This window comes from Uloborus diversus, chromosome 2 (genome assembly GCF_026930045.1).
Source record: "Uloborus diversus isolate 005 chromosome 2, Udiv.v.3.1, whole genome shotgun sequence".
Lineage (NCBI taxonomy): Eukaryota > Metazoa > Arthropoda > Arachnida > Araneae > Uloboridae > Uloborus > Uloborus diversus.
In genome coordinates, this window is record NC_072732.1 from 79,976,046 (window position 1) to 79,999,807 (window position 23,762).

General features: G+C 36.5%; 1 protein-coding gene across 2 annotated transcripts in view; it reads right to left on the reverse strand.

Annotated features, from left to right (window-relative positions):
* Positions 1 to 393: 393 nt before the first annotated feature.
* The window catches only part of LOC129217126 (E3 ubiquitin-protein ligase MARCHF8-like), an 83,778-nt gene continuing 60,409 nt past the window's right edge, over positions 394 to 23,762 (reverse strand). For both annotated transcript variants that reach the window (XM_054851382.1, XM_054851383.1), the window contains exons 2-3: positions 13,764 to 14,066; positions 394 to 1,532 (exon numbers count right to left, since the gene is read on the reverse strand). In XM_054851382.1, coding sequence (XP_054707357.1) covers positions 846 to 1,532; positions 13,764 to 14,066 — 990 coding nt within the window. In that variant the 3' untranslated portion in view covers positions 394 to 845. The remainder of the gene's footprint in view (positions 1,533 to 13,763; positions 14,067 to 23,762) is intronic.

Here is a 23,762-nt window from a genome sequence, read left to right on the forward strand (position 1 = left end):
ATATGGCGTCACATGCTTATTGATTTTGTCCGAGTCACTTGAAAAGTTTGAGAACACATTGACAACGCTGCTGGCATCTTGACGAAACACGAAAATGTTATGAATTTCATATATTCATTGCACTGGAAAACATAAATTCATGATGCGTGGGGAATTTAAATAGCTTGCATAAAAGAGTTATTCTAATATTCCAATAAGAGCAATATCTGTAGTTTTCTGGATTTTTTAAATTTAATTAATTTTTTGTAAGACTGTACAACGTATGCTGTCTATTCAATGTTTGTTATATATGTAATTTCATATTTCTATCACAGTAGAAAAAATCAATAGAATACCATGAAATCTGTTATATGTTTAAAGTCAATTATTCAGCAAATCAATTGGGGAGTTCAATATTTGGTTAAGGAATTTTCAGTAATTGTCAGCTTATGGTACTGCTAAAATCACAATATATATGAAATAATTTCAGTCCAAATAAACTGTTGTGAGTAGTACATTTAATTTAAGGGAGAGAAATTTCTTCCAACTAATATTTAGCCAGTGATGCCGAATGCATGTTCAAAATTTTAAACAGGAATGTATTGTCGAAAAAGCTAGTTGCCGGAAAGCCAGTCGTCAACGTGAGACACAAACCAAACAGCCAGACAGTCAACACTAAACTTTTGGATGCTACCATACATCACCTCCAGAACTTAGAAGGCCGAGCTACCTTGCTGAACTTATCCGATGAATTAATTCCCTTGCTGCGATTGTTCTTTCACCGCGGGAAATTCGCTGGAACGTGACGTCAGCACGATTCGTCCGGCCTTCGAGATTGCGGAGGCGTCCGCATCAGCACCCTCCTCTCAGCTAGCGGTCTGTTGTTTGTTGCTTAGGAAGGCGTCTCTCGGGGAGGTCCGGTCGTCTCCGGGGGACGCTGGAAGATTCTGCTGCTCTGAAGACGACAGGACCACCACCTCGCTGAGTGGATGCTCGACGCCGTCCGTCACGGACGTCAGGGTCGTCTTGTTGGATCCAGTCTCGACGGCCTGGCGTCCTCCGTCCGGCAATACGGCGTCCGTCTCGTGGACGCTGCCGGACCCCTCGCTGCTGCTGCTGCTGCCGCTCTGGCAGCTGTGGAACTCGTCCTCCTCGGCGGGCGAGAAGCGCTTCTCGCCCGAGTCCGACTTGCTGTTGGCCATGAGGACGTTGGCCGTGAGTTCCGCGGCCGCAGAGTATACGGCCTGCTGCTGGCCTTTCTCTGGCGCGTTCTGCACGTAGATGATGCGATTGAAGGCGCGCCACCGCCTGAACAGTTGCACGTACATTTTGCACTGGACGTACATGAAGACGAGTCCTCCCGTGAACCCGATGGCCACGACGATCAGCTTAGTCCAGAAGGGCCACTCCAGCACGCCTGACCGCATTTCCTCTGCGGTGCGGTCTATCAGCACATACAGGGACCAGACCACGCACGTGATGGCTACCACGTGGAATGTTATGGAGCAGAGAACCTTGCGCTGCTCCACCGGAGACATCTCGAGCTTCTCCCACTAAACAAAGAAACAAAAAGAAATATTACAAAAACTTCAAATTGGCGTTACCATTAATGTAATTTATAAATAAAATTGCCCTCTTTAGACCTACGTACAACCATTGAGAAGAGATAAAATGGAGGGAATGAAGACTTTCATTCTTGATGACCAGACCCCAAGTCTCGTAACAGATTTTAAAGCAAAGCATTGAAAGAAATCAGGCTTATTTCGCTTGTTTCGCGCAGAACGTACCAACCATTCGTCGTTGATGAGTCACGTGACTTGGGGTCTCTGGGTCAGCTCTTGCTAACCCAATGATTGGACTTGCTCCCTCCATTTATTCCTGCTCTAAGCTTACAGCTAGTCACAATAAACGCAAGTCATTGGAATTTGGCAGAAAACATGGACTATGGCTATAAGAACTTTGCAATGTAAAAACACTAGTTCAAAATTTAACCACCTGGTGGAAAATAGACAAATGAAGGAGATACAGCAATCCAGGGAGAAACTTGAATTTACTTCAGAATTTGTTCAACATGCTTTCCATTAGCGCAATCACATGTAAAATGGGTTGTCGTAGCGCGTGCTACAGTTACGCGGACGGCTTCTCTATCAAGTCCAGGAACTTGTCGATTAAAATTGCAATTCCTGACCTGAAGCCCTTACCTGATGGTAAAGCGTTTGATATAGTAATTTCTAAGGGAACATGTTTTTTTTTGTCCCCACCAATTTCAATGGTACATAGACGATCGTGACGAAGGTTCAAACAGGGTAAATTTAATTATAACCACCTTGTATAAGTATACATATATAATACGGTTCAAGCATAATATCACTGTATTTATGAAAACAAAAAATAAACCAGTGTATTTTCTTACTTACATTTAAGAGACAACAACCGTCGGGACACATTACAATAATGGAATTGAAGAGCAAGGGTTTATTAATTTTCTCTTGAACTCTTGCCATCCATGTGTCACTCCCCAAAACATGCCCATTACAGTTTTTTGACAGCAGTACCTAACCTGAGCAATTTCATAACAATGTTACGTACTTATGAAATTGCTTTAGAAACAATGTAGACTGAATCGTAACATTATTCAAAATACGCCCTGATAATACCGAGAATAATACTAGATGAAAAGTTAAGTGTGTCAGGTAGCCAATCGACCGAGGAGTCAAAGCTCTCTTCAAGTAAACGAAACTGTTTACATTCTTTATACTAGCAACTAAAATGTAGGCGAATATGGGGCAAAGTGAAATAGCGGGGCAAAGGGAAAAGGTAAAATATTTACTCTGCGTTTAGCGCCACTTATCTGGTAATATTTTAACAATGTAGTTGCACAAGTAGTCTATTCTAGTTAGGAAAAAAATACCGCCGAATATAAAAGCATATGATAATACAGGCAATTTTCAAAAATTGATACTCAAATTGTAATATTTTGTTGCAAGTAAAAAATATTTTTTACATTTAAAAATAATAACGTTCTTGTTATTAAGATTTTAAGTATCAATTGAGACCTTCTAATGTGCAACGTAATATTTATTTGAGTAATATTTATTTGAGTACTTTTTTGTGTTTTAAATATTTTGCTGACGTAGTCGAGTACATGTTGGGCAAATTGGATGGGGCAAAGTGAAATAGCTAATTTCGTTTATTCACGCAATCATTTCCTTAAACACTTACGCATTCATATGTTAATTCTTTTACGTTATTTTCTTTAGCAATTCACTTATTTATTCATTCATTCTCTTATTTTCTCAATCATTCACTCTTTTACTCACTCATTTGTTTTTCTTCATACATAAATTAATTAGTTAATTTTATTATTCGTTTATTGTTCCATTTTCTTTTCATTTATTCATTCTTTCTTTTATTTACTTATTTATTTGGTCAAAAATATCTTTAATAATCGAGTAGAAAATATTTTATGAGAAAAATATTTCATTTTTAACTTTGCCCCACAAATTTTTAAAGCGAAAAATTCCCACCTTTTTTTTTTTTTTTGAAGGCTCAAAGTTACTACCAAAAATAAAAAATAATGTTTCAATGAAAGTTTTGTTATAAAATACAATGTTTGTTCTTTCTGTACTGTAATTTTCAAAACAAATTTCCAATTTTTTCATTTTGAAAAAGCTCAGTCATCTTAGCCATTTTACTTCGCCCCACATTCCCCTACTAAGAACTAAACCCACACCAGACTAAGTGTAATGCACACTTTTTTAAAGCATTTTTTAAAATTTTAGTTTCACAAGTACAAAGAAAACCTACAGCGTAAGACATGGCGCTATGAATTCAAACAACTTTTCAGATATTATTTTAACAACTCATTAACACATAGTAAAAATAGATAGATTTTTTTTTATATGGGTCAAAAAATTAGAATAATCTATTTATTCAATGTGAATTTTAAAAAGTGGCGGAAATATTTGCATACCAGTTAACCGAGAGTTTGTCACAAGTATGGAACTTGGCGCCCGGATAATTTTACGCTCTTTTAAAAGCCATTTATTGCTCAAAATGGGTCATCAAGGTGATAAATAGGAAAAAAACGAAGTTATATTGCATAATTTCATAAAGTTAGAAAAAAAAAACTATCCAACTCAATTCAAATGAACGTTTTACAGTCTATGGCATGTAAGATTTTAAAGGAATGTAGAAGGACTGACCAACTAAGAAACGTGCACGATTCTCCTGCAGCAAAGAGAAGCGCATACAGGAGCAACAATGTTGGAAAAGTAATAAGAAAGATTCAGTGATGAATCTAATAATAAAGATACAGTGATATATCTTTTTCTGAAATATCTGTGAACAAAACAAGAAGTTCCGTCTAGAACTGAACGAGCCTACTTTCCCGTATACCCATACTACTTTCTAGTACCTGATCAATATTCTCAAAACTAGCTAAAATCGCAAATTGTTTCAAACATATTTTTTTAATATCTTAAGCTGATTTCTAGAAATAAAATATTCGTCACTCATCTAAAAGAAAAAAAAAAGAAAACGAACAAATAAAATTGCAGCACTTTTTAAACAAAGCAGCTAATACACTTTTTTCCAGTAAAAAAATTCTTTAACAGCTTTCAAAACGAAAAAATAAAAATTAAAATTAATAAGCTCATTAAAATAAATACATCATATCAAAAAAAAAAAAAAAAAATCGTTTCTTTTTTCCCCGTTGCCCAAAGTAATTTTTTAAATGAATTAATGAACTTACCAAAAGAAATAAAAACAATAAAATGTCAACTTAAAGAAATACTTTTCATTGTCAAAAAAAAAAAAAAAAATAATAATCGTCTGCGCATATCTTTATGTAGAAACATAAATGACTTCGAGTTTATTCCCCGAAAACTAAATACCTAAATTAAAACTTTAGCGTGAAAATAAAAAAAAGTCATATCAATAATAATTATTTCGCAGTTAAAACCATAGCTGCGGAGTCGGAGTCGGAGTCAATCTCGTTTTGAGATAAAGGAGTCGGAGTCGAATATCCGAGAATCGACTCAGTCATTCGTCCTCCGTGTATAAATTTTTGCCAAAGCTACGAAGTCAGAGTCGAAGTCGAGGAGTCGGAGTCCGATTAATTGTCGGGCACAGAAGTCGGAGTCAGGCGCCCCTAAATTCTCGGAGTCGGAGTCTGGAGTTTGGCGTCAAGAGCTATTTCCAACAAAATTTGTTTGAAGTAAATCCGCCTTCAAGTACGGAATCTGCATTGACTTTCAGTTTCCCCGTAGGCGCTAATGTTAAGGGATTTGAACTGTTCGAAATTGAACGGAAAATTGTTCAAATCAAAAAGATATTTTGTATACAAGTTTTTTATCAAAAGCTTTTTCCTACAAAGTTTATCTGAAGCAAATTGGCCTCACAGTTCGGAATTGCCTTCAATTTCCCCGTAGGCGCTAATGTTAAGTTTTTTTGAACTGTTCAAAATTGAACAAAAAATAGTTCAAATCAAAAAGTGAAATATGGGAATGAGGTGTCCTCGCCGAGATCTTTCGAACAAAAAAAAAGTTTTTTCGAAGCGGACTATTCATTCAAAAGTTATTAGGGGGGGGGGGCAGACAGACAGACCGACAGACATTTTTCCCCATCTCAATACCCTACTTTCCAATTTTTAATTTTTCGATATTTATTTAATTATTTTGACTTTTTTTTTGTTTTTTGCGATATTTTTAAGATGCATTAAGCCTTTTTTCATGCTTTTTTCTTCTTTTTCTGACTTTTACTGGGAAAGTAGGCTAAAAAAAAATGTTTTCGGGTTTGACGTTTAAAAAGCAAAGCTTATGAGAAATTTTGTGTAAGACGTTCTCTCTAATATGGCACATCCTTTTTTGGTTTTTGGGAGCATTAGGGCTGCAGGAATTGGGAAATTATATATATATCTTAAAATAAAACAATGCGTGACTTCCACTGTTTATCAATAATACTGCATGATACTTCATCTGAGGCACAGCAGTTACACATCTAGTGACGCATTTTATCTTTCAGCAAGATTCTACTCCGTGTCATGTCTCTAAATCGACTCATAGATTTTAAACAGAAAGAGGAATTTCGGTATTAAACTGGTCAATCAACTCGACCAATCTCAATACAATCAAGAATTTGTGGTACCGTCAAATCTAAGGAAAGCTGTTCAAGACTTGGTGCCCGCCAACAAAATTGAGCTCGTTGCCGCTTTGAACAGGGTATGGAAAGTGTCAGAAACGATTAATGTAAACACGTGGTAGAATCAGTTTGTGAAAAAATTAAAGCATTGGATTCAGCAAAAAATGACGCATTCTAGTTTTGATTTTTTTTTTGAAAGTGTTTTTTCCCCATTAAATTTGAATACTCTAATTTTTTGACTCAATGTAAACCTTCATCACTATAAACTTTTGGATTATTCTGTCTAAGGTTATTTTTAATTGAGTATATTTGAAATGAAAGGCACACTTTAAGGTCTAAGTAAGGTGGCACGTTCATTTAAATACCTAATTTGCGCTTACATTTGGTTAGAATAAACTTTTTTTCCAAAAAGTGAGAAGTATTCTATTATTTTGAATTTGGGTTGTACATGTACATTCAGCCCTTGCCTGTACTCTATCTTCACTTCACTTTATTGTCTATCACATTGTCACTCCGTTAATCTTAGCACCTTACTATATGATTAGATTTTGGGATAAAGGGAAACTACCGGTGGTACCTCCACTGGCTTAGTAGTAAGATTTTCTCTCGCCATCAGGGTTTGAAGTTCATAAGACAAGACCCATGGGAGGTGCTTCTATAGGCCAGAAAAAAATGAACATTAGTGAGATTTCATTACCCCTGTTTAGTCCATATCTTCAGAACAAGGGCTAATATCTTTTTTATAGCAATTTTCTTGTTCAGCGAGCCAATATTTTTCAGAAATAATTATTTTTGAGCCCGATGCATTTTAAGATAGTGTTATTTGATTTGGCTCGAGCATGAAAAACTGATAAACATTCAGTTTTCTGCATTTCTAGAACTGTCATTATATTTCTATATCAAAGTAAATGATAGATTTAAGGAATCGCAGACTTAGAATTTTAAGAATTGCATTTTATACATTTATGTCATAAATTTTCAATGTCAATATTTGTATAAGAAATAACACGTTCAATATTATTTGCAATATTTAATTTTTAATATTATTTGAAAAAAAGTCATTAGCCTATAGATGAGCATTTTATGTTTCAGTCGCAACCAGCTTTCCCTCTATCATGGCCATTTTTGTCAAATTCTTTTACCATTTCGCACATGTAGCGATATCAAACAAGTATTACTTCAACAAAATTTGATTACATCCCGTATTAAGAAGACGAAGTTGACTCAGAACTCTTAATTAATTCTGCGGCACGAAACGAAAGCATGGAAAAGGCCACACTCCAAATACATGTGTTTTCTCTCCCTCGAAGCCCTCCAAGATTCTTCAGTAAATGACGCGGAATGGCATCCACTGCTATCTCACCTTTCCAGCCTGCCCTAATGGGAACTTCGCTAACGAGGAATAAAAGAAAAAGAGACAGAGAGAAGGAGCTGTGAGAAGTATTTCTCTTTTCTTCCGTCCTGTGCAAATGGGATTTTCTGGTCCGACCGATTAGTACCAGTTCATTCGTTTTTTGGGGAAGAAAAACATTGCTTCGTAGACTTCTGTCATTAGATTCTCGTTTCATTTCGGCTTCAGCGCATAAAGAAAGCAGGTTTCTTTTCTTTTTTTTTTTAATGCATAAGTGTGGGTAAGAAATTTTAATTAAAAAAAATTCTGAAAAGAAAAAAAACAGGTTAAAATTTAGGGAAACCAATAAAAGAAATTCTTTTCTGATGTGATAAAATGCTCAACTTCTTTTTACTTAACAAAAGGAATGAAATTAATTCGGTGGCAAAATAAACAAATGGGTAAATGCACCTATAAATAAATTGAGAGGCAACCTGAAAACTGCAAGGGCAGAGTGCTTGCATAGTGACAACCGAAGCCCGACTATGACTTCTGAGGAATGTTGACACAAACTTTAATTTGGTAACCATCCCTCTCTTGTGGATTTATGAGTGAGATGATTTGTTTTCTCTATCTAATGAAGATGCTTCTAGATGCATTTGCACCTTTTCTTTCTGGTAATGCTAGGTTTATGGTTTTCAATGGAGGAAACTTGTAGCAACTCATTCGCTCCACATCAAACATTTTAATATGAAATTGTGAAACGAAAAACTCTTGAATGTGGTGCCAATTCGAAAGAGCTTTGTTTTAAAAATATCGTAAAAGTGAAAATTGGACAAAAATATTTTAAAAAAACTTTGGCAATAGATTCGGTGCTTACAAACGAATTCCTTGTGAATGTGGGGACATAAGCGAAAAGTCGGCATGTCATTCTCTGATAGGTATGGTTTACACCGCTGGATCAAAGCCAACTGGCAAACCGTTGATTAACCAATAGCCAATATGTTTTATATAGGCTTGAATGTTCTTTTGAATGTTCTTTTGATTGATAGATTTCTTGCCTGCATTTGTGGCCCATGAGTGTTCTGAACCATTACGGTGGCTGCCAGCGTCCTCTCTGACCGCTGTCACCAAGTTCCCACAACTAGTACATAGCTTCGATTAACTCGCTGACTGTCAAGCAAATCCGCTTCCCCGAGATCCATGATGCGACCTCTTTCAAAGAAGAAAAATTGTTCACAGCATCGTCGAATACGTCTTAGAGGATTTCTTAAAATCCCGTGCATCATTAGTTGCAAGATAGTTGCAAGTGCCAATGAATTCGAGCACGGTCTTCTTGCTCTCTTTAAAAGTTATCGACGAACTGTTTTCAATACTTTTGGCTTTATTCGATTCCTCTGCACAATTTTTGGCAAGACAACCTAAGAGTCAACGAAACACGACGGAGCTGCTGCACATATCAGCACAGACGTCAAAGCACATCTGCAGGCTACTTTTCCTGGTGGCTAATTTCGTCGTGGCGGACCAATCACATTGCCATCACGATCACCAGGTCTACCTTGCTTGGATTTCTTCTTGTAGGGATTTTCAAAAGAACTTGTGTATGAAACACCTGTTGCAGTCCTGGAAAACTTGGTTGGAAGAACCTAGGTGATTCTTTGAATATGCTACGCAGTGTATTTTAATATGAAATTACAGCAAGAAATTTATCATTCAGCATTTCAACACGGGGAAGAAACAACATTCAATGCAAGTACCATTTAGAGCAATAAAAAATCAGAGAATCATTTCGTTCAAAAAGTTCCAAAAAGGAGTTTTCATTTCTTGAATGAAATTTTCGATAAGCCAGAATCATTGCACTTGAACATTGATTTTCTTTTGAAAAGTTTCTTACTGATTTCGCAATTTGAACCAGCGGAGCACATAAATCGAAGCTCAGCACAGACAAACTCAAACAGAATTTCCATTAACTAATAACATAATAAAATCTTTCCATCGTCTAATTAAAACTAGTACACGAAAGCGCGAACGTTTCAGTTTGCACTTTTATTAAATATTTTATGATAAGAAGAATTTCTAAAGCTGTCGCGTCTGCATTTGTTGAAATCCCGCGAAAGATGAATTTTAGTTTCAGCTTTGAAGTTTACTTTTTATCGCATTTTCCTCTCCGATCAATACGTGCAGTGCTTTTAAGGTTGAAAATATCAATGGCTCAAGTTCTTTTATGGATAATTCGCGAGAAATAAGAGGGAGAAGAAAACTATAGAACTTCTTTTGAGAAGAAAATGCACAGATGATGTATTTTCTCTGTTTTCAGATTTCTGGAGACAGAAATTTATGAGCAGTTTATCATATTTTAAAGAGACACATACGAGTTTCAACTTTGGTAAATGGAACTCACTAGAAAATCCATTGAACTACCTCATTTAAAATCCAGATGTGTCAAACAAAAAATCAGCGAAGTACCTTTCCATGGAAAAACAACATTTTTTCCCCACGTGAGAGTTCGTATATTTTATTAAAAATAATAATGTAATAACTAAAGTTAAAAATTCAAAAAATCCCCAAATGAGTCGCAAACGTAGAATTAAGAGGAAAATATGAAAATCCTTTTAAAAGCCTTATACTATCAGAAATCAATTACAAGTATTTTATGTGTTGAAAAATAGAAACTGGGCAACAGATAAACATTTTAAATCATTGGTTTTCTTTTCTTGTCAGCCAACAATGAATTCGCATGAATTCATTGTAGCCATTCGCGTGAATAAAGGCTTAGCCGTATTTAAAATCGGCGGCTTAAAAAAACGTTATAATTCGAATTTTATATAACATGGATGTTCCAAACATAACCAGATGCAGAAAAAATTACTCTTTATTTTGGTATTAAAATTTTAAGTTTTTAATATGTTTTCTCTGCAAAAACCACTAAAAATCTTTTAGAGGTTCTTAATTAATATCTTCGTTAGTTAATGTCATCCGAAGATGCAACCTAGCTAAGAACTCTTGATCACTCTCCATTCGAACATTTTTTTTTTCAAAACAGGTTCATCCGTTTAGGCACTAGAGTGCTACAGACAGATACACAGACACGTCAAACTTATAAGCCCCTTCATTTGTGTGCTTGGGGTTAAAAATGTAATCAATAAAATTCTATTGTTTAAGAAATCACGTATTTGTGATTTTTTGAGCAAAAACCTTTGTTCATTACCTTTTTAAAATTATTATTTAATTGAATTTACGAGTTGGCACGTGCGAGACAAAATGGCCTCATTTTTGTGGAACTGCCCTATAACGTTATACTTGAGATTCGAATTAGAATTTATACACATTAAAAAAAGTTTGAGAAATCAATATAGATTGAAGTATCTAATAGTTCAACTTGAAAAACCCCCCTTCCACACTGAATTGCTCAGTTGTTATGTGTCCTGCGGAAACAAGAAAGCTACTAATCTTCATGGACTTAGTTCTTCCATGAAATTCTATAAGCAAAATGTTTCTTAGAGATATTGGCAGTTAAAGGAGCACTTTCAGGGCAAAACTCTGATTTTGGACACAAAGGTAAGCTGTTCTTAGTAGTAAGTTTACTGAATTCTACACTTACAATATAATACAAGTTAAATAACAATTATTTGATAAATTTCTTCAAATTCTTGGATTCTCTTTATTTTTTGTTTGACATCTAAACATGACAGGACCGCGTTTTCGCAGTTTTGTTTTACAGATCTTTGAAAATCATATCAGTTAGTTGACGACTCCATAGTCCCTACACTAGGCCGATTTCTAAAGTTTCTCATGATCCCTATAGCAGAGGGTATGTTGGCAATTTTGGCCGACTATTTATGTTCACGTTTCATAGGGTCCTTGAACGGCTTTCGTGAATACAGGGTTTCAAGAACAGCAACAGAGTATTCTGAAGACAGGCATATCTCACTTTTATTTTTAACATTGTCAGTTATGTGTGAATGCTTGTTATACACTGAAGTGAAAAATAACTGGTGTACGCATACGTATGCAAATAACTGAGGTATGCAATCAATCAGACTAATGTGAAGCTATCAGAAGTTCCTACATTAACAACAAATGTCTGGCAAGGTTTCGAGAACGTGTATTTTTGCAACAGTAGCAGGGTATGGTGATTTAAGAGAGTTTGAACTTGGTGTTATGGTTGGCATGCGAGAGTCTGGCCGCAACATCACCGATGTTTCGATAAAATTTGAATTTTTATCTACGACCATTCCAAGAATGCATCGTGAATATAAAGATTCCGGTTAAAGATAGGACCTCAGACATCACCGCAGCCGGAAAAAGATTACAAAGGAACGTGGTTAAAGATGAGTGACGAGAATCATTAAACGTGACAGACGAAAAATCCTATCTCAAACTGCAGCAGAAATGAATACTGGAGCATCAACGAGTGATAGTGTAAGAACTGTTCAACAGTTCATCAGAGATTTGGGCTTTCAGGTTCAAAGACCGGCTTGTGTACCATTATTGACTGAATGTCAAAGTTTTACGTTTCGCTTGAACCCGTCAGCAAACCATTGGACTGTTGGTAACTGGAAACACGTTGCCTGGTTTGACGAGTTTCGTTTTCAATTGCATCGGGCAGATGGACGTAAAAGGGTTGGAGAAGATCTAATAAATCCACGGATCTTTCATGCCCTCAAGGTACTGTTCAAGCTAGTGGAGGCTCTGCATGGTACAATATGAGGTCAGTTGGAGTGATTTTGAACCCCTGATTAGTCTACACAGCAATTTTATAGTTAAGAAATATATAGACATATTATCATGTCCTTTGTGCTTTACGACGGACATGGATAATTCCAGCAGTTCAATGTGTAACCCCACGCATCAGGAATTGCCAATTGCCACAAACAGGCAGCAGGAGCACTTTTCTGATTTGAAAGCTTCCATTGATCATCGAAATTCACAGACATGAACATAAATGAACATATCTGCGATGTCTACAACGTGCTGGTCAGGAGAGATTATACTCCTCCTAGTACTACTGTGGATTTGTGAACCTCCGAGCCGGATTTGTGCTGTGAATTACCTTTAGTATCAGAGGTGCTCACCTAGGGAGTCACTGCGCCAGTGGAATTTTTAGGGGGGGGGTTGTTTTGAGGGGTATATTTTAGTTAGGGGGGAGTCTTGCTTTTGGGGGGTCATCGTGAGAATTAGGAGGGGTGCGTCCTTGGTCTTTAGCGGGGGGGGGGAGGTCACCACTGCAGTATTACCCCAAACATTAATCGCATCCATGCCACGTCATGTTAGGGCATTTCGGCGTGCTCGTGGGGATGTAACACGATTTTAAGAAGGTATGCCAGTTATTATGGCACTTCAGTGTACATAGATACTTTGAAGTCTTAAGAGCCATGAGCATCGGCAGAACATCATCCATATCGTAACACAGTTGAATCTCGCACCATGTTCTCTCAGTTATTTGCGGCAAAATATAAGGGTTGCCCAAATGAATAAGTGGACAAGAGCAATAACATCAGAATGAATGATTCAATTAGAGCGTCACTGCACAAGTATATAATGGGTGGTATAAGGTATGCATCTCAAGAGCCGTTCAGCGGTTAAACCTGTTTGCAGTAGAGGAAATTGCACAAAAGGAAAGTTGTGCTATACATGGATGCGTCCAGATCGGAAAGCGCGGTAGGGGGGCACACGACATCAGATTTGCCGAGACCACGCCTAGCAAACATCACGATCACCAATTACTCCATTGTCTTTGTTAATGAAATGATCCGAGCTAATCGAAAGATTAAGAGACCTGTGAAACCACTGATGAACTCAACCTGAGTAAAGGAACGGTTTTCACTATCATCCACAAAGATCATCCCAGGAAACTCAGACGACCCTAAACAAATTTTCCGTTGGGAAGTTTTGGACCACCCCCGTATAGTCCGAACTTGTCAACCTGCAACTTCCACATCTTTGGGTCACTTAAGAGAGCATTAGAGAGGAAACGTTTCCATTCGGACGATGAAGTGAGGGAAACCGTGCAGGACTTCCTCAGGAATTATCCCCGATCTTTCTACAACGAAGGCATCGACATGCTGTTGCAACGCTGAAACCTGTGCCTCAACGCCTATGACGATTTCTTTTGATTTACATTAAAAGTATTATTTTTATTCAACCTGTCCACTTTTCATTCAAGCAACCCTTATATCTTCGAATCCTCGAGACAACGCAAAACATCTCCAAGAACATGAATATTCTTGCACGACATAGATGGTGATCTACCTATGACTCGTTAAACTTCCTTCGAGATGTTCATGAATCTGAAGTTGGTCCTGGGACTCACCTTCCGAAAAGGTTTGATCTTGGTGTGCATGATGAACTGAAACTTGCAGAGCTCGCAGCAGCGTGTGTCGGAGCTCTTGATCCACTGCTGGAGGCAGGCCTGGTGCACCCAGCGCAGCGAGCCGGCGCAGAAGCAGGGCGAGATGAGGGGCATCTCGGGCTCGCCCTCGCAGTGGCAGATGCGGCAGATGTCGCAGCCGCCGACGCCGCCGCACAGCGAGCTGCGCGTCGACGGCTGCGACGAGCGGCGGCGGTCCATGCGCGGGCAGCACGTCGGGGAGCCGGCGGGGAAAGGCTGCTCGGCCTGCAAAAGGAGGACCACATCAACATTTGCAAACACACATAAACAAAAATTAATACTACGTTGAAAATCGAACCAATATATATATATATATATATATATATATATATATATATATATATATATATATATATATATATATATATATATATATATGTGTGTATAAAATAAAAAAATATATAATAATAGGAATTCAAAACAGTCAAGTGAGAACGTGAGAACAATAAGCAATGAGACTGCCCCAAAAATAATTAATTTGAATTTTGACATCTTGAATTCAAATTATGCTTTTCGCAATCACGTGTGCGTGTGTATGTAGGCGCGTGTGTTTGTGTGCAGGCATGAGTGTGTGGGTATGTGCGTGTGTAGGTGTGTGTGTGTGTGTGTGTTTATGTGTGTAGGTGTGTGTGTAGGATATGGACGCAATTTGGAGACGGTTTTCGCTAGAGGAGCAGCATCATGAGGCCGGTCGACGGTGGTGCTGCAGAAGGAGGCGGAGAGAAAATAAAATCAAAGGACGCCAAAACAGTCAAATGAGAACAATAAGCAATGTGATTGCTCAAAAAAAAAAGCTATCTGTGGTCAGGACACAAATACAGTAAACTCTCGATTTTTCGTGGAATAAGGTGGCACGGTAACCGCGGATAAGCGAAAACCGTGGATAATCCGAATAATAGGTAAAAAACGATACTAGTGTATACAACAGCTAAAAAATATAAATAGCACTCACTCATAAATTTAAATTATTGCTAAAAACATTGCTATATTTCATCTACTATCATTGAATATAAAAAGTATATGTAAAGCTAAAAACGAACAATAATATAATCAGAATTTAAAAACATTATTAATGGGTGTTGAAAGATAAGAATGTGAAAATACCCACAGATAATCCTACCGTCGATAAGCAGGAGTTTACTGTACACTTACATATTTACTGGAAAAACACGGAAAAGGAAAGATAATCACAACTACCGAGTTTTCTAGTTACAAAAGCAGAATCAAGAGAGAAAATTGACAATCTTTTTAAAATTCCTTCCCATATACTAAATGAATTACAAGCATTTCATTTGTATACTAATAGAAACTGGTATATCTTGATCACGGGGAGAAGGCGGATGAACAGGAAGCGGAAACGGATTATTTCCTTTTGTCATAATCAGCGAGATCGTGCTACTAGTAAAAGTTTTACTTCTCGCGCGTTCTCTGCACTCGCGATCTCGCTGATACTGCCTGTTACAAGATGAAGAGGTCCGTTTCCGCAAAAAGTTCATCCGCTATGTCTCCGTGGTCAAGCTATAACTATCAGATAAAGTTTTGAATCATTGAGGTTTCTTTCCTTGTTGGCCAACAATGGAATCATTACCAATCGTGTGAATAAAGGCTTAGATTTATACTTAAAATTTCGTAAAAAATGTTATTTAATTCCAGTTTTATATAACGTGGAAGTTCCAAAAAAGTAAATAAAATCCATCATACGCAAAAAAAAAAACTTGTCCATTCGATTGGTACTAAAATTTAAAATGTGCAAATAAGTTTCTCAAACAAAACTGCGAACAAATGCCAATTAATTAAAGTCCGACAAAGATGACAGCAAGCTTGTGCGGAGAGCTACAGCTGCCAGTTTTGGTGCTTCCGGCTGAAAAAGATTTCTCGATTGTCAAGCAGGAGTACATGCAGTCTTATTATACTAGTGATGAGAAAAGGTCACTCGAAGGCATACTCTGAAGGGAGTAGAGTTTCAGGACACTTTTGCAATTTATTATTGTTCTTGTACTTGAGCAGGAAGAATCTTCATACTTCTATTAACCAAACTAATAAAGATAGCAGACTTCTCATTATTTTTGTATAGCTGACCGTGATGGAAATGGCTAGTTTTTAAACTATTGATTTGAAATCCCTAGTAACAAATTATAAATGATGATCTGAGTCATTAGACTGCCGGAAACCTTTTTCGAATAATATGTTTTCAATATAGATGTTCGTTGATTCCGAACCTGCTTGTATCAGTCGAGAGAAATATAGTAGGGATGAAATTATCCAAGGTCCCACAACCTTGAAGAGTTCTGCATGCACGTAGAACAGCTGCACAGTCAAAAGGGAAGAAATGGTTGTAGGTTCCTCTTAGAAAACAGGAAGTTTTTTTTTTTTTTTCAGGTTTTATTTTTATAATTCAGATACTGAAATGATTGGTAAGGCATTACACAGAGACACGGGTTCGATGCCAGCTGGTCTCCATGTTCGCTAATGGTGACTAATGCACGTTAAATCTGTCTCGATCGCCAAGGAAGTTCTAATTCCAAATCAATACCTCTGCAGGTGCTGGATTAGAGGTTGTCCGACTCCTGGTCTAGATTAAGAAACAGAGGTGCCTTCAGAGCCCCATTCAACCGGTTAAATCATGTACAGCGAGAGGTTCAGGGGACCATGTAAGTGTAATGCTCCCATAACAAATCAATACCTCTGGGGGTATGATTGCTGGATAGATCGACCTCTGTTCTGGATTAAAAAAAAAAAAAAAAAACAAGCTGTTTTTAGTATGTGAGGCATCTGCCATGCATTTTTCCCTAAGTCGCGAGCTTCCACCCCTGTGATACTCATAAAACGGAAGCTATTCACAAGTTTGCCTTAAATCCGTTCCGTTTTACTACTCAGTACTTATTACCTTCCCACAGTTGCGTAGCAAAAAAATATATTTCGGAGGGTGATATGGTAGAATGCGGGGGGGGGGGGGTACATCCCCAAATTTCCCTTTCCCTTGGATACGCCACTGCTTTTTAGTGCGGTTTCAGGAACAACAAACAAAAATGAAAATAACAACTATAAAAAAGCACTAATTTGAAGATTTGTTTGATTAAATTAATAAAGTGCCCGGCTGGTGGCATGATGGTTAGGCGCTAGCCTTCTACGCCTGTGGACCCAGGTCCTGACCTAGGGCGGCCAGTCGGTGAATTATCAGCACCCATATCGTATGATTATGCGGCTTGTAAAAGATCCCTTGGGTATTCGTTTGGCTTAGAATATCCCTCGGCTAAGTTAAATTCCTAGTGCAATTTCGCATCAAAAGAGAGCACAGGTGCCTCCATCTGGTGGAAACTGGGCGTCCAAATTATCCGTGCCTGCCACTCATCCTTAATGGTGGTACATGACGAACTGGATGCTGTATCAGGGGATCGCACTAGGTCTGCTAAAGGCTATATAACGTTAAAAAAGCAGCCCATATTAGGAAAAAAATTAAAAACGTTCTTTATGTTTTTACTTTTTCGGACAATGGTATTGATTCACTTCTCATTGCTCATTGTTGAACATTTCTTGTCCAATACAATAGAAAATCAAGCAAATCTCTTTGTCCAGCTATGAAAAAAGAAGAAAAAAAAAGAACAAAAGAAAAAACAGAAAACTGAGCCTCTTTTTTAAAATTACGTATTACTTGTTGCCAGAAAAGTAATAAGAATGAAATAACAACAAAACGCTAAGCAAACATGTTAAAGGCTTTCTTAATTTATAACAAGAGATCCTAAGTGCAAATTGATTATATTTGCATAATAAATGAAAGCGATCATTTTTCATTCCTCAAAATAGTCTCACAATTACCACTGTTTATTGTCCGCATTATTCATTACTTTATTCAGACGTTCATTAAAGATTCATTTTCGAACAACAACAACCTTGCAGCATTTTCAAAGAGAATAAAAAAAGAGCTAACATTCTCTTTCACCGGATCTTCTTCAGAGATAAAAATCGCAGGAGCGAGAATGAAGTACGAAAATTGCACTTTGTATTAATCAAAACATGCCGGGAATGTAAAAGACGACAGATTGCAGCTTACTCCCCCCCCCCTTTTTTTACTTAATGAATTCTCGACAAAATGTCACCGAAAGACTGTGTTTTACAAGAAAAGAAAATCACAATAATGATGTCATTAATCTTTTCCAGTATGCCGACATTTGAAGAAAGTAGCGGATCGATAAAATGTGGTCGAGAAAGGTTAAATTTCGTGGTAAGTTGGCTTGGGGGCAAAAGAAAAACGGATCGTTATCGAGCTCAGGTATCGATTTTTGATATGATTGCATCGTTAAGAAATTATCAAACAAAATTCAATCAATGTTAAAGATTCGAGTTTAAAAATAACGAGTCAGTGAGGGGAGGGACGGGTTGGGGATAAACCCACAGAATCATCGATTTTAATCTATATTGCTTATTTTTAGTATGGAAACATACATACACGTAAGATGGTGGTTTCCAACTTTTTTTTTTTAACACGAGGGCTGCCCCTTATATTATGATTCTCGCCGGTTAGAACACATAAAACTTCAAAATGTCTAAAAAATTCTTCTCTAAGTAACATGAGAAAACATGGAAAATGAAAGAAAATTACAAACCAAGAATGGTGTTTATCAATGGGGTCGTTTCCAAAATTTTAAAAGTATTTTTTTCTGAAAGAGCATGCTTGAAAACATTTGATCTGACCATTTTTTAAATAATTTGTTTAAGTTTAAAATTTTTAAAAAGTTACTTAAATCGGTGCGCTTTCTTTGTTTAAGGTTCTGCCGATGACATCACAAATGATGAAATGCCATTTTGTGTTGCCATTCACAGAATAAAATATTTAATTCGCATCTTTACTCACGTGTATTGGCAAGGATATAGTTGATAGCAAGCGTAAAGCGCAATTTTAACTCGCTTCTTGATTATCATAGCGTGGAAATGCGATGGAAAGATGCGCCAAAGAGCATCATTTGTGACGTCATCAAGACCACACCTTGTTAGAAAAATCGGACATTTTAAGAAAATTAATTAAAAAATAACTGTTGGAAAAATAAAAGTATTTTCTGGGTCCATGTTATTTTTTTTTCGCTTATTTTATCAATTTCACCGACTAAAAGTGTTACTTTCGACTGAAGGAAACAACCCCATTACTTGATGCTTCTTTTATTAACAGCATATTTTTTCCAGAAACCAATTTCTGAATATTCGGCTCCAAATTCGTGACGTTGTAACTAATCATGGTTTTCGATTCGCGACATTGAACGATCAGCTTCACGTCAGCTTCAACGGTCAATACACGGGTCAGCTTCGTGGTCCGTAGGTTGGGCACCACTGACGTAAGGCTGGGCTTCCGCATTTATCACAGATCCCACCCACTCCATTTTCGTTAAAAAATGTATATAAGGGAGGATAATTTTATTAATTTAAGTAGAAAAGTTTAGTTTTATTATTTTAAGGGGGATACTTAATTTGTTTTCCGTATTTCACTTTTTTGTTTTTGTTTTCTTGCTACACATTCCCAGTTTTAAAGTAGTGTCTTATACAAAAGTTTTGGTAAATTTTCTTGAAATAGTAAATTTTTATAAAGGAAAAATCTTAGCATTAAAGAAGATTTTTAGAGCAGGATGTTAAAATAACTTAACAGCGCAAAATCAGATCAAAACATTTACGTCAAAATATGATACTTCAAAATATATGCATAGTCGGTTTATTTTAGGTACCAGCATTAAAATGAAACAATAGAATTTAAGTAAATAAATGGTTCGGATATCATCTGCATACAAATGTAAATATTATAAATTTGCTTGTAAAATAAGTTGCAGAAGAATATATGTTTCATTTTGGTCTTTAAATTTGAATAATCACTTATTGTGCAAATTAAAAGTACTTTAGTTTGGTTTTGATCAATAAAATATCTTTAAAGGTAATCGTTTTGTATTCTCTGAAAAATCTTGCAATTATTGGATTTAATTTTTTTTGGTGGTTTCCAAAAAAAAAAAAAAATATATAATAATAATAAACAAGATAAATCATTTTCAAAACGGACCCCGACAGCGACATAAGGTACGCTCTTAGAAATTTGTGCTAAGTTCGGAACATCTTCTAGAATACTAAATATTGTTCATAGTTAGGAGAACAGTTCAGACAAATATTTTCTAACTTTGAGAATAACATTTGTAACAAACCAGATCAATTCATTTGTGGCTTTGGTTTTGTTTTCATTTGAGACCCTCTGATTATAAAATTTAACTGTTTTTAAGAAAAGCGATGTCTGAATAAAAATAGAGCTTGATATTTTCCCTAACTTTAAATGGAATTTGTTTTAATCAACAGACATACAACCCCAGATTATATTACTAATACTTTTAAAATTTCAGTATCAAAACGTTGTACCAGAAACATCGACCTGCGGTAGAGCACTCGGTTCGAATCCCGCGTTTCAATAGTTTCTTTGAGAAACGCGGCGGTCTGAATGTTTTGGCATGCCATTTAATCCTGATCGAGTTATTGTGAGCCTCTGAGAAGTTGATCTCCGACTCTTACAATATTTATCTCTGTTTCGGAGTAATAGGAAGGGGTAATTGGCGCTAAATTCAGTTGAGAAACTTTCTTAGTAGTTCTTCAAAAATATTTTAACTAAAATCCGAACCAATAACACGTCTATTTTTCACTAAACTTCCTTAAAACAGGTAAACATAGTCAAGGTCACAGCTCAACTAACCAGAGCTGCACTATACCTGCTAAGTGTTTTAATAATTTTCCGCCTCTACACACTGTAAAAAAATTCTGAAACGTTACTGATTATTTCCGTGACACATTACGGGACTTGACAGGGTTTTATCCACTTCCTGTAAAAATCAAGTATCTTTGTCAAAAAATTTCCTGAGTTACCGCAAGTTGCACTAATGCAAGCTTCTCACCGCTGTGAAAAAAAACTACCAGTTTAAAGATTAACTAAGCGTGTTTACTAAATGTATCGATAAGTCTTTGGATTCCGTAGCTTTGCAAGAATTGCCGGCGAGTTAGTTTTATGGAACTTGGTTGAAGTTCTGTCTTAGATTTGGCCGTATTCGCTATAAAGCTTTTGGAGCTTTCTTGGTAAATCAGGATGGCACCAAGTTATTATATTAAACCTACCGAAGTTTTATCTGAAGGTTCCAGAGACACGACTGGCATTAACTGGGGAGATTTCTGAATTCTTTAGAACGATTTCAGGATAATTTCAGGAAGGTTACTGAATTTTTGCGGAAGACATCGCTGTTTTTGTAAGATATGTTACTTGCAGAAATTGGGTATATTAGCTGCCCATTATTTTTCAGGAACATTTCTGAATTGTTTTTACAGTGCAGCAGTGCCAAACCTTTTTGTATATGAGGATTGGACCTCCTGTTAAGATAAATCTGTTTAACCAAAAATTTAAATCTCTCTCTCTCTCTTTTTCGATATAACACGGGGAAACACGAAAACGGAGAGAAAATTGCAAACCAAAAATTTTCGTCATAGTTGCAATATGCTTGTTTGATTAATACGAAGTTCCCATCTGTGTTTGGAAACTTACTTCGAATTTTTTGGATCCGAATTGGCAACAGCCATTTTAGGACCGAATGAGGATGATCAGTTGAGCTGAAAGGTTCCAGAACACAGTTTTGGATTTGTAACCTAAAATCTAACAACGGGCCAAATGCATCAGTTTCGCGAGCCGTAGGTAGAGCACCACTGTTCTAAGTATTACATAGATGCGGGGATAAAAACTACAGAAAGTCTTCTAACAGCTTTCCTATAAGACAGGATTCCCAAACTTCTCCGACTCACTGTACTCTTTCAAGAATTATAATTTTCTCACAGCACCCCAGTTTATCTTTATTACGCATGTATTTCGTACGCATAGATACCGTGAACACTTCGCGGCATTCTTCCTCTCTCCCGGTGGTACCCCAAGGTGCCTTAATGTTCATAACGAAAAAATCTTCTCTGGTGAGTTACGTAAAAGAAATCTACAAGGATGATCTTAACAAAAATGCAAAGGTAAAAATCAACACTAATGGCGGATAATCACATCGTCTGCAAAACTTCTGTCTTTCTATTACTGTTACTGTGCCTGTGAAGCTTCATTTCTATTCCGCGTTTTATATTTAGCAATCCAATGCTTAAAAATGCAACAAATAGTTGCGCCAAATCCTGAATTGTAACACTGGCTATTGCAGATAAGTGTCACATAATAAATTTAAACATTAGATAAACAGTGTATAAAGAACAAGTTAAATCTTCGCTGTGCTACTCAATGATTAGCTTATATTTGTATCTTTCACTGTGAAAGTGGTTTATCTCCTTGAAAATGATTTTACTATGCCGTATTATATTGAGTACTTTGCAAATTTTTTCTCAGGGAAAAAAAATAAAGATGTTCAGTTACTACTAGTCATTAGGTAGTTATCTTTCGAAAAATGCTCAGCTTCACTTACAAATACGCATTTTAAAAAATATGAAAACACACCACTTGATATTTTTCAGATACTTTCTCCTCCGTAGGACATTTTTTCTTTGTAGAAATTCAGAGCAGAACTTCCAGATGGAAATGGCTGCCCTTCTATGCATCTAATCATGCTATAAAATGTATATCGTGAGACCCAAGTGCATTTAAGTTGTTTTTTTACAGTCATTTCTTATGGGTATAAAACAAAAACCATCATGTTTCAAATTCATGTACATAAGAATAAACTTTTGTTACAAAGCACAAATCGAATGTTAAAACATTACAATAACAATCCCCAAAACTACAAAAGTAATCTCAATCGTTACCTTCTGTAGCAATGACAATTCTTAACTCTACTTTACTCAGAGATAAACGAAATTCTAAAAATCGGAACTAGAACTTTTTGCGAATGGAAAATATTGTGTTTGAAAATTTAAATCAGGCACTTGAATAATAGATTCGATTTAGAATAAAGTATGGCTTGAGTGCTTCCTTTTTTCTCCTGCTCAGTACAGAAAAGAACAAAAAAGGTAATGATGACAACGCCATTAATCTCTTGGGAAGTCTGACATTTGAAGAAACGGATGGGAAGATCGATAGAGGGAAGCCGAAGAAAGTTTCGTCACGACAACCCCAAGTTACAACGATTCCCAAGGTATGAGCATTGATTATGCTAGTTACCTTGGAATAAGGGCATCCATTATTTAGAAAACGCTCCAAAGTAATGATGTATCTATGAATTTTAAATGTGTTGAGAATAAAGGTTGAGGAACAACAGTTTTAGTTTAATGCCTGTCGGACAAAGAAACTCAATTTTAAAAATAGCGGAAAATATGAGACATAAAAAAACTATAAGTCTTCATTTTCATCGTTTCTGTTTAGGCCTGAAGAATGATACCTTTAATCCGTACTAAATATTCCTCTTAGACTGCACAGGACCATTAGACAAATAAGGGATAAGGACTTCCCATCATCAGTTGGTAATGGAGTCAGCTATCGTGGCGAGAATACTGTCTCACTTTGCCTACCATACAATGTCACTCCCACTTTCAGCTGTAGATTTACAGGTGTAGGAACCCGTCGTAATGCATTTTTAGGGACCCTGTATAGATGAATAAAAGTACGAAAAACATTTTTATGTGCCTCTTTGGATCCCCTTCGGCACCCTTATGTCCTGAGAGGGCCTTGGCAACTACGACATTTTAGGTATGGTAACGCCACTGCTTGCTTTTTGCATCTTAATTGCTGTTTTGTTCACGGAAAATCATCGTTTTCTCCTATAACCTTGAAACAGTGTTGTAACTAGTCAGAAATTGAACAAAACAGTCAGAACAAAATAATGCATAATTAGATTATTTAAAAATGTCTTTTGTATTTCAGTTTTAAATAAAATCACGGCATGAAACTGATTTTGAATTTCTAGCACTCTGCTCATCGCTAATATAAGTGTTCCTTTT